Here is a 19,368-nt window from a genome sequence, read left to right as displayed (position 1 = left end):
AATGTACCTGCTGTAGTACAGAAAGTCTAAAAGTTTATGAAGGGACTTCCCTGGGAGTCCAGTGGTTAAGACTCCACACTTCCAAAGCAGGGGGCGCGGGTTTGATCTCTGGTTGGGAAATTAAGATCCCATAAGCCGTGTGGAAAGGCCAGAAAAAAAAAAAAAAAAAAAAAAAAGGGCTAAAACAAAAAGCTTATGAGATAATTAGTAAAAGTACCCCTATTCGTCCAATACATGCTGTTAATAGCTTTTTTGGGGAAACCTTTAGTAAAATGTGAGGCACATACAAGCATATATACATCTTTTAAAAAAAACACAGCAAGTGTTCATACCACATACACTATTCTATATCTTTCCTTCTTCTACAGTTAATAATGAATCTTAGCAATCTTTTCACTTGTCTCCTGACCTACTTTCAGTCTTTACAACAACTGTAATTGTCCATCATACAGATAAACCACAGTTTAACCTTCCTCTGCTGATGAACATTTGGGTTATATCAACTTTTTCCTATTACAATGTTCTGTATCTAAGTCTTGTTAAATTTGTTTTACTGGATTTTATGTCTAAAATATGGCTCTGAGGCTTGCCAACATGACATTTTCTTTCAAAACTATCAATTATTTCTGACACTAAAAAATTTATGTATTTTTCCTATGGTACTTAATAAAATTCTAAATGAAATCCTTAGACAACTTCTATAAGACAAAAATAAATTCAACGCTTTCTGAGTGAAAATTTAAGTCAGCTAAATTGTTGTTTTTATATAATTCTAACTATCAAAATGAGTGACTTTTCACTGTTCTATTAGAATCAATCAGATGATCATTAAGAGAACAAAAGAGGGGCTTCCCTGGTGGCGCAGTGGTTGAGAGTCCGCCTGCCAGTGCTGGGGACATGGGTTCGAGCCCTGGTCCGGGAGGATCCCACATGCCGCAGAGCAACTGGGCCCGTGAGCCACAGCTACTGAGCCTGCGCATCTGGAGCCTGTGCTCCGCAACAAGAGAGGCCGCGATAGTGAGAGGCCCGCGCACCGCGATGAAGAGCGGCCCCCCCTTGCCGCAACTAGAGAAAGCCCTCGCACAGAAACGAAGACCCAACACAGCAAAAAATAAATTGATTAATTAATAAACTCCTACCCCCAACATCTTCTTTAAAAAAAAAAAGATAGTATCAGGAAGGCTGCAAATGATAATTATAAAATCTGTCAAAAATATATATGTCAACAAAAAAAGGGCTTTAAAATTATTTTCAGAATAATAAGAAAGGTAAAGGCCTATCTCTAAGATTAGTAAAACTATGAAGGATTACAAGCTAGTAAACATTTTCAGTAAGGATTCTACAAAGTGACTCAGTTTGGAATAAGTTTTAGATTTCACTCCTAATAAACCGTGAAGAAAAGACAGAAGGAAAAAGAGGAAGATGGAAGAATAATTCATTCCATGCTATAGGAAAACACCTAATTAGTATGAAAATTAAGTCTCTAGCTTGATTAGGCATGTTATTCAATAATCTTTGTACCTGAAACAATGTATTTTTTTCTTTATTATGAAAATCTTAAGTTTTCACCTAAGAAGTCCAGTGATTCCATGAAGACATTTTAAATTCTTTTAAGAGATTAGGGTATTTTACCGTTGTTTAGTTATATAGAGCTCATCAAGAAGATGACGTTCTTCATAGCTCATCCATTGTTCATCAGGCAACTCTTCTTCCTTCTGCAACAACTGTTCATAGAGTCGAACTGGATTCCAGCCAGTCATTATGTCATAAGTGATTACACATCCCAAGGAATGTGACACTATTGAGACTTTACCCCCTTTTTCTTCAAAGTCTGGATTCCGAGAACAGAAAAGGGAATATAATCGATTCAGCTCTTGCTGAAGGCCTTTAACTAGCTGTTTGAAATAAGAAAACATCAAATTAGAGTAATCACTGACTACTATAAACTTTATTTCTAAACTCAAATACACTAAGGAAGAAAAACACATATTACTGGCCAAATGTATCTAGGTTATTAAAATTAACTCAGAACCCTACAGGAAATGAAGTAAAGGTATATGTAATATTTTAATCCATATCAACACTAAAGAATAAAGGCAGATGTTACCCACACAGATCCTTTCATAGTCCTTAAACCAATTACTAAAGCCAGCAGTTCCAGAGATTTAAAAAAAAGTTCCATGCAGATTCTAGTAGATTTCCAAAGAGTCCTGGATATTTCTTCTTCATTGCAATGGACTCATATGCAATTCTAAAGTCTTGTACCTTGTAGTTTTTAAGCCACAGTAAGTTTTAGGAAAAGAATATCTGAGTTTATGGTAACAGGGTTACTAACATATTGTATATGCAACATATATATACTATTACTTTATGCATTCTTTTAAAGATTTTTTTTTGATGTAGACCATTTTTAAAGTCTTTATTGAATTTGTTACAATATTGCTTTTTTTTTTTTTTTTAATGTTTTGGTGTTTTGGCTGTGAGGCATGTGGGATCTTAGCTCCCCGACCAGGGATGGAACCCGCACCCCACGCATTGGAAGGTGAAGTCTTAACCACTGCACTGCCAGGAAGTCCCACTTTATGCATTTAGATAAGAGTAATGTAACGAAAGCCCATTGTGTGACAAAAGAAAAAGCTTATGTTGGTCTACTTGATATTCCAAAATTCCCACTAAGTTGGTAATATAGATAACAGCAAAAAGTTGTTTTTAAAAAGCAGGACTTTTTTAAGGTTTAGAGGTTAATAATGTGGAGAGTATCATAGCCATTTTTCTTTGTAAAACTGCTTTCTTGAAATTTAGCTTTAACAAATATTACTGAAATATTCTATGAAGTGAGAAGAACAAGGTTCTTTTGTTACTCAAATTCATTCATACGGGGCCCTGACCTGACTTTTAAGGCAGTCCTCTCCTCTTCCTATCATTGCTTACTACTATTTAGTTATAAAATTCCTGCCTGATATTCAATTTCTCACTTCAGTCCTTCTTAATATGTCAGCTGTTATTCAGACAAACAAACATTATATACTGCTTCCATTTTCAATCTTTAGCCTCTACTAGGTTTCACTGAACATTCTTTAGCAGATACAAACTGGAAATTATTTGAGCATTCATGCTTGGTTGGGTTAGCAGTGACATGAATGAAGGTGCAATGTTCTTTCTGATTGCTGACATCACAGAGCTCTATACTGCAATACTGAGGTCTGGTTAAAGCTATTGAAACCATGTATTGGGTCTGGAGGGCTTGTTAAATACAGATTGCTGGGCTCCATCCCAGAGTTTCAGACTCAGCAGTTCTGGGGACCACACTAGTGGCAAATGCATATAAAAATCTCCCAAGACATGGGTTGTAGGTAATTCTAGTCAACAGAATTTAAGAAATAGGCAGTGATATCAAATTACATGCTCTTTTCAAAGGGAGCTATAATGTAATGCTTTGGACTTGGCTTTGATAAGAATGTGAACCAACCCTTAAAATTTTGTTATTTTCCTAATTTATAATCTACATGAAGGGAGGTGTAGAAAAAGCTAATGTTTCAATAAAATAAATTCCTTTAAAAGCAACATTTGTTGATAGTTTTTACTTTTGAAGGCCTTGATTTTAAGACTCCTACCATGTAAGAATAGAAACACTAGATCCCTTTGTGACCAACTACATTCATTTGGGATATCTGAACCAAGATTAATGATATACCCTGTGATCTTGATTTTATTAATTCTACAATATTATCTAATCAGTTCAGCTAACCTCTTACATACGCAGGCATTGGATGGCTCTTCAAAAGTTTAAAAGTTTCTAATTCTCATAACCACTGCCCCCAAATTAAAATTTATGAAGAAAGTCAACCGAAGAGGAAAAAACCCCAGCAGCTTCAAGAGAGAATCCAAACACCCAAAATAGGGCTGAAGAATATAATTAGTCATTTGTCCTTCTCCCTGTTACAGGAAATTTTTTGTTGTTGTTGTTACAGGAAATTTTAATGAGAAAAAGTAATTTAGAGAGTTTTAGTCATATACATCAATTAAACAATTTTCAAATAACAATGGCAAGATAGGGCCATGACAATTCTCTTTATAGTTCTTCATTTTTAAAAGCCATTGAAAAGAGAGTTCAGATGTACAAAAGATATACAGTTCTCTCTGGATTTTTCATGTTATTTTATTTAGGGTTGAAGAAAGAGCCAAAGGCTCTCTGATGATGTCTTGATAGAATGGAGTTAGTTTCTTTTTTAAAAACTGGTCCTCAGAAAGTATGGCCTGAGAAGTACTGATCGATACACAAAACTTTTTCCCTAAGCACACCTTTTTAGTGCACAATCACTAATTAGGGTCCTCCCATGTGCATCTCAGAAACTTGAGTGAAAAGGGGCCTTAGAGATGATCTAACTTAAACTGCTGTGAAGATAAAAGTCCCTTCAGTAACACGCCTCTTAAGGGATAAGGAGCTCAGCATCTACCCCAGTGAGTGTCTTCATCCAGAAGTGGTCACTCCTATTTAAAAAAAAATTTCCCCCCAGTTTTACTGAGATATAATTGAGATAGACTGTTTAATTTTAAGGTGTACAATGTAATGATGTGATATAGGTATATATTGTGAAATGATTATCACAGTAAGTTTAGTTAAAACCCATCACCTTACATTATTTACAAATTTTTTCATTGTAACACTTCTGTATTTTTAAGGCAGTTTTGCTTATAACACAGTTCTTCATTAGTAACCAAACATGTTCCTTTCTGTATTTTCAATTCACGGATCCTTATTTTACTTTCTAGAATTAACAGAGTAAGTCTATCCCTTTTTTTTTTTTAAATTGTAGCCCTTGAAATATATAAAGACAGATATATACTTAATTACAACTTGAAAATCTAAGCACAAGGAATTTATATATCATAATATCTTTGATCCTCATGACAATCTTTATCAACTAGGTATTTTATATCCATTATATAAGTGAGGAAGTTGAGAAAGTGAGAAATTTGATCTAAGCTAGTTAAGTGGCAGGTTTTGAATCTGCATCTATTTGACTCCAAAGGGTGAGAGGAAGAGAAAAAAGACTCTTATTTATGCCTATCAAATAAACCTAACAAGGTTAATTCACCAGGCATGACAATCCTACAGAAGCCCTGCTGGCTGTTACTTATCACTACTTCCCTTAGGAAACATATATTGTTGAAAAATAATTTATTTAGTCTAAATATTGCCTAACACCAACCTTGTGTTAAATGGACTTTGATTCGCAAAATCAGCTTTCCTTTTTAAAGAGTAAGAACAATTTTTGCCCACTTCTCACTAAGTTTTTCTTTTATTTTCTTTTGTTCTTCACAATGCCTTAAGCAATGTTCCCAAACTTCTCTGATGTTATCACCTGGGGAACTGTTAAAAACACAAATTCACAGGTTCTATCTCAGACCCACTGAATCAGGATCTCCAGAGGAGGGACCTGGGAAAGTATTTTTTAGTTTCTTTTTCTTAACTTTTTATTGGGAGTGATTTCAAATTTATAAAATGTTGCAAAATAAAAATAGTACAAAGATCCTCACATAGGCTTTATCCAAAATTCACCTAATGTTAGCATTTCCTCCTATTTGCCTTATCATTTGTTCTGTTTCTGTAACACACACACAACTTTTTTGTGAACCATTTAAGGATATACTACATATGTCATGGTCCTTTACCCCCAAATACTCCAGTGTATATTTCCTAAGACTAGGAATATTCTCTTCCACAATCATAGTGCTGTTATCAACTTCATAATTCACTTTGATATATTTCATCTAATCTAGTCTGCCATTCACATTTTAATTTTGCCAGCTGATCTAATATTATCCTTTGTAGCATTTCCCCCAATCCAGTACAGGATACAGTCTAGGATGAGATATTACAATTAGCTATCACATCTCTTTAATCTTCTCTATCTGGAACATTTTCCACAGCCATTCTTTCTCTTTTATTATACCAACATTTTAAAAGAATACAGTCTCATTCCTACTTTTTAATTACAACTTCCTCATTTTATGTTTGTCTGATGCTTCCTCATAATTGGAATACTGCATAAATAATGCTGTGTCCTTCTCTGGGTGTCCCGCAGGAACACCCCATAAAGTTGTTGCTTGATTTCTCCACTGTATACCTTTATTTTCTAAACTAAAAGCAGTCTGAGAGGATACACTTTAAGACCATGCAAATATTCTGTTCCCCATCAAAAAATCTGCCCTCATTTTAGCATCCACTGATGATTCCTGCCCAATCCTCTCCCCTACCTGATCCTACCATGACGGCTGCAAAATGAGACTTTCCAACTCCAACATTCCTTCCACATTTATTAGTAGGCCCTTGGCATCCTACTGAAGCAAAGGACCTCCCTTCTTCCCAATTTGTTTATTTATTTATCATTGATAAGGACTTACACATTTTTCAATGATTTAGAATTCCTTAGTACATTAACCTTATTATAATTCTACAAAAGTACTATTAGTAATTCCTTACAATAAGTAATAATTACTTAATTATTTTGGTGCTCAAATTGTTCCAGATTTGGTCAGTGGGATATGCTTCTTTAATTTGACTATTATGTCCTTGTGTCTTGCTTCATCATTCTTTGGAGCATTTTTCTACCTTGTGTCAAAACAAATTCTTCCAGCTTTGACTTGGACCTATCCTGCCCCAGCCCTGGAATCAGCCATTTTTCCAAGGAACTCTACTTTTTCTTAGTGGAGAATAACAATGCTAGAGGCAAAGATCTGGGTGCTAGGTATGCTCATTGGACTGGGGTGTCTGCTTCTTGGCCCTTTCAGTGGACAGAGGTAGGAAATACATGCATATATATATACTTCTGTGCTTAAGCATATACGCTTAAATATATAGATGTTATCTACATACACTGGCTTATTTTCAAAATCATAAATTCACACTAATACCCTCAATTCCAATGCCCCTCATGGGGTTCTTTTTTTGCCCGCATTTTTAATGAGCACCACAAGTGACTGTTCTAATTAGGGATGTTTGGGATACATTGCTGAAGATTGCTGGTGAATCTCAGACACAATTCTCAGTGCTTTTCCATGAAATTCAACTGGATCAAAAAACCAACTAATTTAAAACATTGGGTGTTCTTCCATTTCATTTATCTTAATGATCAGTTCCCTTTTCCTACTGAATATCTGGTTTATTCAATTCCATTCTGAGGAAAATTATCTTTGACTATAAGAGCAAACTAAAAAGTGATCACTTTCTCAGTCATCATTCACCAATGGCCAGAGGTCTGAGTCTGGCGCTTTTCTCTTTTTAGTTTTTCTGGATATTAACGCCAACTTAAAGTTTTTAAAAAGCACTTATTACTTTTAGGGGACATGACTCAGCACCTTTTAGCCTTGAAGATTCAGGATACCGTTTTAGGAGTACTACCAACCACGTGTGCGTGTGCGTGTGCGTGTGCGTGTGTGTGTGTGTGTATGTGTGTATAGTAATATGCTCTCAGCCCTTCTCTTTCCTTTTCCCCCGCCTCACTGGTTTACTTGCAATACTATAGTTCAGTGTTCTAACCTTTAGAGCATATCTAATGATGCCCATTGTTCACTATAAAGGAGTATGAACGTGGAAATTATTAAGTGTTCTACTTCACCGACTAGGCCTTCCTTTTTGGTTAGAATTAAGCCCAGAATAGCAATTCTCCTTGTAGCTTCTTTTACTGTTTGTTCTCAATCAGATCAAGGCAGATCTTGCCCAATACTGGTATATGGCAATGAGGGGATATAGAAAGAGGAATGAAGAAAAATCCTAAGGGGATGGTAGTTGGAAGAGAAGGAATTTTCTGTGGCAACTAACCAAACATATTTCTGTCGATATGTAAAAGATATCCTGGATTAAGTTAGGGAATGACTCTGAATGAACAAAATCAGCAACGGATTGGCTTGGAGTAGCACAGAGCAGCAGAGCCGCTCTATTGGTAATTACTCCTTGTACTAGTTTCTTTACCTTCAAATGAAGATACTAATCATATCTACTTCATAGGGTAAGGATTAAACAAGTTAATACATGTTAGGTAATTAATGTGGTTATTCCCATGAAACAACATTCTTTTTCTGTTACCAATAAAGTGACAAATTGCATTGGTAGAGATTCCCTCATCCCTCTGAATAAACTATCTCCCTTCACCTACCCTCCCCATCTGCCCCCCTTTAGGGTTATCTTTGTGATGCATGAGCAAAATTACCATTTGAAAACTACAAAAATCCACTATAGAAATGACACAATAAAAGCAAGTCTTTTATATACAAAAACACTTGAAGGACATTTCTAAATGTTTAAAACTCTTTTGTGGGACTTCCCTGGTGGTCCAGTGGTCAAGAATCTGCCTTCCAATGCAGGGGACATGGGTTCGACCCCTGGTCTGGGCAACTAAGCCTGCATGCTCTAGAGCCTGTGTGCCACAACTAGAGAGCCCACACGCCACAATGAAGAGCCCATGTGACACAATGAAAGATCCTGCATGCCGCAACTAAGACCTGACACAGCCAAATGAATAAATATTTTTTAAAAAGCTCTTCTGTGAGGATAATACTCATAGATATTACTAATCAGACTTATGAAAACTGTTACTTTTCAAAGAGCTATTTTCTAACCAACCTCTCACTTCCAAGGTTACCCATTTTATTAAGTGTCCCAATGTGTAGTTTAAGACTTCAAATGCACTATGAAATACAGGCTATTTATAGATTAATGGATTCCTATAATTTCTCACTTGCTTGTAAAAAAAAGAACATAAAATGTTAAAATTCAGGACACATGTTATCACTCAAAAAAATACCCAATAGCAATAAGATAATCATGATACTTACTTCATCTCTATAAAGTGGGCTAGTATAATACATTATGTCCATTGCACTGCTATTTAACATATCCCTTAAACCTCGCACTTTGTCTGGAGTTATGGAATCAACAGTGTCTACAAATTAAAAAAAAAATTAAACTTAGAGAAGATTCATTTTAGGGAAAGAATAAACTGTGAAAAAAGTTACATTCCTTGAAATAACTGCTTTAAATTAACATTTATATATTCAAGACTAGCTTTGAATCTAATGAACCTTACCTTCTTGAAATTTTACTATATGTAAATTTAAAAATAATGATGAAGGGTATTTACCTACCGCAAACATCACTGTACTCATTAGTGCTGAAAGGTTAAAAAACATTTCCTCTAAATCAGGAACAAGCTAAGGATATCTACTTTTTTTATATAATTAAAAAAATTTTTATTGAGGTTCAGTTGATATACAATATTATATAAGTTCCAGGTGTACAAACAGTAATTCACAATTTTTAAAGGTTATATTCCATTTTCAGTTATAAAATATTGGCTATAGTCCTAGTGTTGAACAATATATCCTTGTAGCTTATTTATTTTATATGCAGTAGTTTGTACTTCTCAATCCCCCCCTTCCCCTATCTTCTCCCTCCCCCCGGTAACCACTAGTTTGTTCTCTGTGAGTCTGTTTCTTTTCTGTTATATTCGCTAGTTTGCTTTGTTTTTTAGATTCCACATATAAGTGATAACATACAGTGTTTGTCTTTGTATGACTTATTTCACTTAGCATAATACCCTCCAAGTCCATCCATGTCATTGCAAATGGCAAAATTTCATTATTCTTTTATGGCTGAGTAGTATTCCATTGTGTATGTATATATATGACATCTTCTTTATCCATTCATCTGTTGATGGACACTTAGGTTACTTCCACATCTTCACTATTATAAATACGTAATGCTACTATCAACATTGGGGTGTGTGTAACTTTTCAAATTACTGTTTTCGTTTTTTTCGGATATATACTCAGGAATGGAATTGCTGGGTCATATGGTAACTCTATTTTTAGTTTTTTGAGGAACCCCTGTACTGTTTTCTAGGGCTGCACCAATTTACATTCCCACCATCAGCGTATGAAGGTTCCCTTTTCTCCACATCCTCTCCAACATTTGTTATTTGTGTCCTTTTTGATGATAACCATTCTGACAGGTGTGAGGTAATAGCTCACTGTAGTTTTAATCTGCATTTCTTTAGTGATTAATAATGTTGAGCATCTTATTTGCCTGTTGGCCATTTGTGCATCTTCTTTGGAAAAACGTCTATTCAGGTCTTCTGCCCATTTTAATTGGGTTGTTTATTTTTCTTGATGTCGAGCTATATGAGGTATTGGATATTAACCCCTTATTGGTCATATCATTTGCAAATATTTTCTCCCATTCCAGAGTGTTCCACCTATGTTTTCTTCTAGTTTTGTGGGTTTACACTTAGGTCTTTAATCCATTTTGAGTTTATTTTTGTATCTTGTGTTAGAGAAAATTCTAATTTCACTCTTTTACATGTAACTCTCCGGTTTTCCCGGCACCACTCATTGAAGAAACTGTCTTTTCCCCATTGTACATTCTTGTCTCCTTTGTTGTAGACTGACGATAGTGCATGGGTTTATTTCTGTTCCATTGATCTATGTGTTGGTTTTTGTGCCAGTACCCTACTGTTTTGATGACTGTAGCTTCATAGTATAGTCTGAAGTCAGGGAGTGTGATTCCTCTAGCTCTGTTCTTCTTTCTCAAGATTGTTTTGGCTATGCAGGGTCTTCTGTGTTTCCATACACATTTTAAAATTATTTGTTCTAGTTCTGTGAAAAATGCCCTTGGTATTTTGATAGGGATTGCACCGAATCTGTAGATTGCCTTGGGTAGTATGGTCATTTTAACAATATTAATTCTTCCAATCCATGAACATAGTATATCTTTCCATCTGTTGGTGTCGTCTTCAATTTCTTTCATTGGTGTCTTACAGTTTTCTGAGAACAGGTCTTTTACCTCCTTAGGTAGGTTTATTCCTAGGTATTTTACTCTTTTTGATGTAATGGTGAATGGGATTGTTTCCTTAATTTATCTTTTTTGACAGTTTGTTGTTAGTGTATAGAAGTGCAACAGTTTTCTGAATATTATTTTGTACCTTGCAACTTTACTGAATTCATTGATGAGCTCTAGCAGTTTTATGGTGGTGTCCTTAGGATTGTCTAGGTATAGTATCACAACATCTGCAAACACTGACAGTTTTACTTCTTCCTTTCCAATGTGGATTCCTTTTATTTCTCTTTCTTATCTGATTGCTGTGGCTAGGACTTCCAACACTCTGCTGAATAAAAGTGGTGAAAGTGAGCATTCCTGTCTTGTTCCTGATCTTAGAGGAAATGCTTTAAGTTTTTCACCACTGAGCATGATGTTAGCTGTGGGCTTGTCATATATGGCCATATACGTTGAAGTATGTTCCTTCTATGCCTATTTCCTGGTGAGTTTTTATCATAGGATGTTTACTATTTGAACAAATGTTCTACCCGAAGTCTTAGCCAGTGCAATACGATAAGAAAAAGAAATAATAGTTTTAAGAAATGGAAAAGATCTGTTTTCATTTGCAGGTCATGTGATTGTCTACACAGAATATACAAAAGAATCTACAGAAAAATTACTAGAACTCTCAGTTTTGTTTTGTTTTGTTTTGTTTTTTGGTACGCAGGCCTTTCACTGTTGTGGCCTCTCCCGTTGCAGAGCACAGGCTCCGGACGTGCAGGCTCAGCGGCCATGGCTCACGGGCGCAGCCGCTCCGTGGCATGTGGGATCTTCCCGGACCGGGGCACAAACCCGTGTCCCCTGCCTCGGCAGGTGGACTCTCAACCACTGCGCCACCAGGGAAGCCCTAGAACTCTCAGTTTTAATGCATGTATAGTTTTGCATAACTACCACGATGATCAGGACACAAAACTGTTCCATCACCCTAAAAAAACTCCCACATGCTGCCCTTTAGAACTCAACTCCCCACCTCCAAACCCTGGCAGCCACTGATCTGTTCTCTATCCCTTTAGTTTTGTCTTTTGCAGTATGTCATATAAATGGAAGCATAAATTATATAACCTTTGGGTTTCACTTCTGTGATGTTGTGATATAAGAAATACATATTTCGTCCTTGTCCCTGGTTCTGACACAGGGTTCCAAAAACCCTTTTAAGTTCCTGAGTGATAGGGTGAAAGGAATGTCTTTTACAATTCATAATGAGCCTCTGCCAATCCTAACTAAGTATATGCTAATGAGCTGACTCTTAGAGAATGGGGGCTGGTTGCCAGAGGAACCAATTTTGAACTTTCTGTCCCATTCACCAACCTCTGGGAAGGGGAGAGGGGCTGGAGGTTAAGTTCAATTGCCAATAGCCAATGATTTAATCAATTATGCCTACATGATGGAACCTCCATAAAAACCCTAAACAACAGGGGTTGAAGGGCTTCTAGGTTGTTGAACAAATGGAAGTACTAGAAGCATTGTGCACTTGAAGAGGACATGAAATCTCTGCACCCCTTCCCCATACATTGCCCTATGTAGCTCTTCATCTGGTTGTTCGTCTGTATCCTCTGTAATAGTCTTTAAATGAATAAATATAATTTAAACCAGTAAATGTAAGTACAGTTGATCCTTGAACAACATGGGTTTGAATTCTGTGGATCCTCTTATATGCAGATTTTTTTCAATAAATACATACTACAGTACTAGACCATCTGTGGTTGGCTGCATCTGCAGATGGGGAACTGTGAATACAGGGTTGGAATATAAGTTTATACTTGGATTTTTGACTGGGGCTGAGGGGGATGTCGGTGCCCTTAATGTCTGTTCAAAGGTCAACTGTAAATGTTTCCCTGAATTTTGTGAGCTGTTCTAGTAAATTACTGAAGCTCAGGAGGGGGTCGTGGGACCCCCCCCCACCCTCAATTTATAGTCAGTCACAACTACAGGGGACAATCTGGAACTTGTGATTGGCATCTGAAGTGGGCAAAAGCCTCGTGAGACTGAGACCTTAATCTGTCTATACTATCTCTGAGCAGTTAGTGTCAGAAATGAATTAAATTGTAGGACACCCCACTGATGTCCACCAAGAACTAAAGAATTGGCTGGTGTGGGAAAATCCCCAACATATTTGGTGTCAGAAGTGTTGAGAAGAGAGAGAAACAGTGGTGTTCTTCCTTTAGCTTCTTTCACTCAGCATAATGCCTTCAAGATTCCATTGCAGTAGTTTAAACCTAACAGAAAATTACAGACGTAGGGGTTTTATTAAATGTTAATTCATCCAAGTTATCTATTGATACATTCCTGAGCAGCCTAAAATATTTATCTGGGTGAATGGAAAAAGCTCAAAAGATAATGTTACTACACCAGAACTTTACATATGAGCTGTTGCTGCTGAGAAGTCTTCTTTGGTCACAATCTTTTTTTGCTGTTGTTGTTAAACGCATTACAACTTTGATGTCACTTTGGTTTATAAGCTATAACTGACATTCCTAACTGACTATGAGGCAGAATCACAGACTAGGAAGAAACTTTGGAAATCATCCAGGGAGGCAGTTCAGATGAACAAGGGCTCTGGTATCATGCAGACCTAGATTTTTGCCTGCCATTCTTCATTAAATTCACATTTTACTGAGTTTCAGTTTCCCTATTTTTTTTGTGTGTGTGTGGTACGCGGGCCTCTCACTGTCGTGGCCTCTCCTGTTGCGGAGCACAGGCTCCGGACACGCAGGCTCAGAAGCCATGGCTCATGGGCCCAGCCGCTCCACGGCATGTGGGATCTTCCCGGACCGGGGCACGAACCCGTGTCCCCTGCATCGGCAGGCAGACTCTCAACCACTGAGCCACCAGGGAAGCCCTCCCTATTTTTAAAAGAGAAAATAAAAGTAGGTATTTCATAGATTTGTGAGAAAATTAAATGAGATACTCCAAGTAAAATGAACCACAGAGTGCCAGGCACACAGTAAAAGCTCAAAAAACAGCAGTTGCTACAATGTTCAGTACAACTCTCTCATCTTTCAGATTATGTAAATAATCAACCTAAACATTCTATTTTAATGGTCTTAATATTCAAAGGACAAAACTTTGTGTAAAGAAAGATAATTATAATTATTATAATTATAAAGATATATAATTTCTCTATGTTAGATTATAATTCACCAGCCCAAGGAATACAGGAACAACAATAAGACAAAAGGCCTGAAGGCTTCCCTGGTGGCGCAGTGGTTGAGAGTCCGCCTGCCAATGCAGGGGACACGGGTTCGTGCCCCGGTCCCGGAGGATCCCACATGCCATGGAGTGGCTGGGCCCGTGAGCCATGGCCGCTGAGCCTGCGCGTCTGGAGCCTGTGCTCCGCAACGGAAGAGGCCACAGCAGTGAGAGGCCCGCATACCGCAAAAAAAAAAAAAAAAAAGCCCTGAGATTTTTATCTTCCAAATATAAGGGAAGAAAATTATTAGGAAGAAAATGTAAGCTTATATAAAACTGTGGACAACAAATGTTTTAAAAGCATTGACGGGTCACTTCTCTGTCAAAAACTTTTGTTCCCTTCACTTGTCTCTCTCCTTCCCCCCATCCACAGAGGGCATGCATAAAAACTGTGTTATCTGTGAAATCTATACAGTGGTCCAAAACGACATAAGTTGATGTAATTATTTTTTTTAAATCAATGGATTTTATTTTCTTAAATAATCTAGAACAAAGAGTGAGTATAACTCAAGACAAATAAATTAAAGACACTTCATTCCCAATGAGCAACACTTTGTTGCCTGACTAAATCATTTAATTTTTAAACAAAATGTACCTCCATCCAGAGTAAGTTTTGACCGCCACTCAACAGGCAGAAATTCAACATGTGTTGCATGGTTGGAAAAATGCCTTTCTTCTATTTTTCTTGCAGCCTCTCTCATCCTAAAAAAACCAAACCAAAACAAAACTTTATCAGAGTAACTTCCCATATGTATTTACATGGTATAAAATGTCTTTAATCATAACACTTCCACTTGCTTATAACTTTGTCCAATTATGTTTCAATTACTGCTACACTGTGCAACAGTTTGTAATACTAGGATACCTTCATTTCAAAACTATTTTCCTAAATTTTCCATCTATGATTTCAAATATTACAAGCTTCAATATTATATTCTAAATAATTATATGTATAAATCTTTAGAAGAGAGAATAGTATAATAAAATACCCCAGCTCCAAATATTAGCACATCGTGACCTGTTATTTCATCTATTCCTCCACTTGCTCTCCCCACAACATAGATTTTTAAATTTTATTTTGAAAGTTAAGGTACAGCAAAATTGACTTTTTTCCTTTTGGTGTCAACTTTATAGATTCGTGATTAGCACCACTACAGTCAAGATACAGAATAGTTCTATTATCAAAAAAAACTCCCTCAGGCTATCCCTTTATGTTAGCACCCTTCCCCCATAATATTTTAAAGGAAATCCCAGATATCACAGCAGTGCATCTATAAATAGTTCAGTATATATTTCTAAAATGTAAGGAAAACATAACTTATTCAGAACTATTATCATACCAATCCTTCATTTCAACAATTATGTTTAGCGGTCCCATTTTCCCAGTTAGACTATAGATGTTATTTTATAATAACGTAAAAAATATTTTTTTACACTTCTGAATTGAGCTCCGAATACAGCCTATGCATTGCAATTGGAAGATATGTCTCTCAAGTGTCTTTTAATCTATAGATCGCTCTCTCTCTTCTTTGGCTTTGTAATTCTGTTTATGTTCTGTAGAGTTTCTGGGAGTCTGATTTTTTAATGACTGCATCCCCAAGTGTTATTTAACATGTTCATTGTTCCCTATTTGGTAGTGAGATATAGCGGCCTGATAAGATTCAAGTTCTATTGTTTTGGCAAGACTACTACTCCATAGGTATATATACCTGGTTTTCTCTCTTTTTGGTGACACTAGCAGTTGTTACGATCACTGCTTATATCCGTTAATTTACTATGATTGCAAAAAAGTGTTTTTTAAATCCCATCACTCCTTATACTTCTGGAAAGAGAAATTTCCTCACATCAAGTATTGGCTGCCTTGTGATACAATCAAATAGTTTCTGTGTGAACTGAGAAAAGGCAGGATAAATGGTTAATTCTTCTCTTTTATTAACAATTAAATACTGAGTTGCTATAGGTTTTATATTTTTTGACATCATTCATTACTAACTCATAGATTTAAACATATTTGAAGTATTCCAACCCACTGTAGTTATTACCCTTACGGATGCTCAAATTGTTTCCGTTTTTGGTCAGTGAGTCTCTTCAAGTTGACATGTGTCTCTTTGACATGACCTCAATAGTTTTTTTTTTTCAACAATTCAGTGGCTTTTAGTATATCACTGAATTGTACAACCATCACCATTATCTAAGTTCAGAACACTTTCATCACTCCCAGAAGAAACACCATACCCAGAGTACTCACTTCTGATAATTCCTACCTCCAGGCCCTGGTACCATAAATCTACTGTCTGTCTCTATGAATTTGACTATACTGGATTTTTTCAGATAAATGGAACTATAATACATGGCCTTTTGTGTCTGGCTTCTTTCACTTAGCACAATGTTTCAAAGTTTGTCCATGTTGTATCATGAGTCACTACTTCTTTGCTTTTTATGGTTGAATAATATTCTACTGTATGAATACACCGTTTCTGCTTATCTAGTCACCAGCTGATGGACATTTGAACTGTTTCCTTTTTTTTTTTTTTTGGCTATTATAAATAATGCTGCTATGAATATTAACAAGTTTTTGCATAGATGTATATTTTCAATTCTCTTGGGTATATACCTGGAAGTGGAATTGTTGGCTCTATGTTAACTTCACATTTAATTTTTCTGAGGAAGTGCCAAACTGTTTTCTAAAGCAGCTGTGCTATTTTACAATCCCATCAGCAACATAGGGGTCCTAATTTTTCCACATCCTTGCTAACACTTGCTATTTCCCATCTTTTTGATGAGTCATCCTAGTCGTCAGCATGAAGTGGTATGTCTCTGGTTTTGAATTGCATTTCCTTAATGACGAATAATACTGAGCATCTTTTTATGTGCTTATGGGCCATCTGTATATTTTATTTGGATAACTGTTTATTCAAATCCTTCACTCATTTAAAAAATTGGGTTATTTATTTTACTATTGAATTTGTAGGTGTTCTTTATATATGTTAGATGCTAGACCCATATCAGATTTATGATTTGCAAATATTTTCTACCATTTTGTGGGCGGTCTTTACTTACTTGATAGTGTTCTTTGAAGAACTAAAGTTTTAAATTTTGACAAAGCCCAATTTATCTTTCTTTTTCTTAGTGGCTTTTACTTTTAGTGTTATATATCAGAAACCATTGCCTAACCCAAGGCAATGGTTGTAAATCACAAAGATTTACTCCTATATTTTCTAAGAGTTTTTATAGTTTTAGCTTTTATATTTAGGTCTTTGATCCACTCTGAATTAATTTTTGTATGTGGTGTAAGGTAGGGGTTTCACTTCATTCTTTTGCATGGGGATATCCCGGTGTCCTAGCACCATTTGTTAAAAGGCTATTCTTTCCTGATTGCATTATTTTGGTATTCGTGTTGAAAATCAACTGAACTCTCAATTCTATTCCATTGATCTAGGTCTATCTACACGCCAGCCAGTACCGCAATGTCTTGATTACTATAGCTTTGTAGCAAATTATGAAATTGGGAAGGGTAAGTCATCCATCTTTATTCTTTTTCAAGATTGTTTTGGCTATTCTGGGTCCCCTGCATTTACATGTGAATTTTAGGATCAGCCTGTCAATTTCTGAAAAAATGATAGGTGAAATTTTAATAGGGATTGTGGTGAAATTTGTAGATCTATTTAGGAAGTACTGGCATCTTAACAACATTAAATCTTCTAATCCTCAAATGTGGGTTGCCTTTTCCATTTATTTAAGTCTTCTTTAATTTCTTTCAATGGTGTATTATAGTTTTCAGTGTAGAAATCTTACACTTCTTTTGTTAAACTTATTCCTAGGTATTTTATCCTTTTTGATGCTATAGGAAGTGGAAATGCTTTAATTTTCATTGCTAGTGTAGAAATACAATTGATTTTTTTGGCCACACTGCACGGCTTGTGGGATCTTTTTTGTTTTAAATTTTATTTATTTTTGGCTGCATTGGGTCTTTGTTGCTGCACACAGGCTTTCCCTATTTGCAGCAAGCGGGGGCTACTCTTCGTTGTGGTGCATGGGCTTCTCATTGCAGTGGCTTCTCTTGTTGTGGAGCACAGGCTCTAGGTGCACAGGCTTCAGTAGTTGTGGCTCATGGGTTCTAGAGCACAGGCTCAGTAGTTGTGGCACATGGGCTTAGTTCCTCTGTGGCATGTGGGATCTTCCCAGACCAGGGCTCGAACCTGTGTACCCTGCATTGGCAGGCGGATTCTTAACCACTGTGCCAGCAGGGAAGCCCTCCTCTATTTTTAGAAGTTCTTTATATTTAGAGATATTAACTGTTCATCTGTGATACAAGATGCAAATGGATTTTCTCAGTTTGTTTTATTTCTTTTTTTTTGCCATATGGTTTTTTTGGGATTATATATTTATCAATATTTTCCCTTAAGGTCTCTGGATCAAGTTATAGTTAGGACAGTTTTCTCTATTACTATGGTACATAAGAATTCAAACTCCCCTCAATCCTACCTTTTAAATCCATAGTATTTGTATGGTTTCATTTCTTAGGTTCAAATGTGATCCCACTGAAATTTATCTTAGTGTGAAAAATGGGCCCAATTTAACTTTTTTCCATATGGCTGCCTAGCTATCCCAACACACTACTTGTTAAAAGTCTATCTTTCTCCATTTCTAGTACATTTTTATTTTTAAAATTATTTATTTGTTTATTTATTTATTTATTTATGGCTGTGTTGGGTCTTCATTGCTACACAGGCTTTCTCTAGTTGCAGCGAGCGGGGGTTACTCTTCGTTGTGGTGTGTGGAGTGCACAGGCTTAGTTGCTCTGCGGCATGTGGGATCCTCCCGGACCAGGGATTGAACCCGTGTCCCCTGCATTGGCAGGTGGATTCCTAACCACTGCGCCTTCGGGGAAGTCCTTCTCGTATGTTTTTAAAGCATTATTTACAATATGATTATATTTTATTGATTATCTACCACCAAAGTTGCCATTTAAAAAGTCTATAAAGATTCTAGGTTGTGAAAAAGAAAATCTGCTTCCATTAACGTCACTGAAAATAAAGATGATAGCCAAAACTTCAGACTCTTTTATTACCACATTCTAAAAAGTTTTTTTTTTGCCATCTTTCAAGTATTCAGCTTTAACAAATTTGAACATATACAAGAAGGAATATATTTTAAGATTTCTAATATTATTGTATGCACTTATTCATTTTTGATGGCTATATAGTTCATATATATTTCATTATGATATAATAATCAGGAAGTGGTATGTATGTTGCTGTCTGAATGTACAAAATAATAAAGAAGTTCATTTAGGCTAGTGG

The 19,368-nt window shown here is 36.2% G+C and overlaps 1 protein-coding gene across 6 annotated transcripts in view; it reads right to left on the bottom strand.

The window, feature by feature from the left end:
* DDHD1 (DDHD domain containing 1) overlaps positions 1–19,368 on the bottom strand; it is an 88,724-nt gene that overhangs the window by 15,465 nt on the left and 53,891 nt on the right. For all 6 annotated transcript variants that reach the window (XM_060142464.1, XM_060142473.1, XM_060142485.1 and 3 more), the window contains 3 exons: positions 14,661–14,767; positions 8,839–8,945; positions 1,633–1,895 (listed from right to left, as the gene is read on the bottom strand). In XM_060142464.1, coding sequence (XP_059998447.1) covers positions 1,633–1,895; positions 8,839–8,945; positions 14,661–14,767 — 477 coding nt within the window. The remainder of the gene's footprint in view (positions 1–1,632; positions 1,896–8,838; positions 8,946–14,660; positions 14,768–19,368) is intronic.

The sequence above is a fragment of the Lagenorhynchus albirostris genome, chromosome 1 (genome assembly GCF_949774975.1).
Source record: "Lagenorhynchus albirostris chromosome 1, mLagAlb1.1, whole genome shotgun sequence".
Lineage (NCBI taxonomy): Eukaryota > Metazoa > Chordata > Mammalia > Artiodactyla > Delphinidae > Lagenorhynchus > Lagenorhynchus albirostris.
This window is presented reverse-complemented; position numbering and strand designations above follow the sequence as displayed.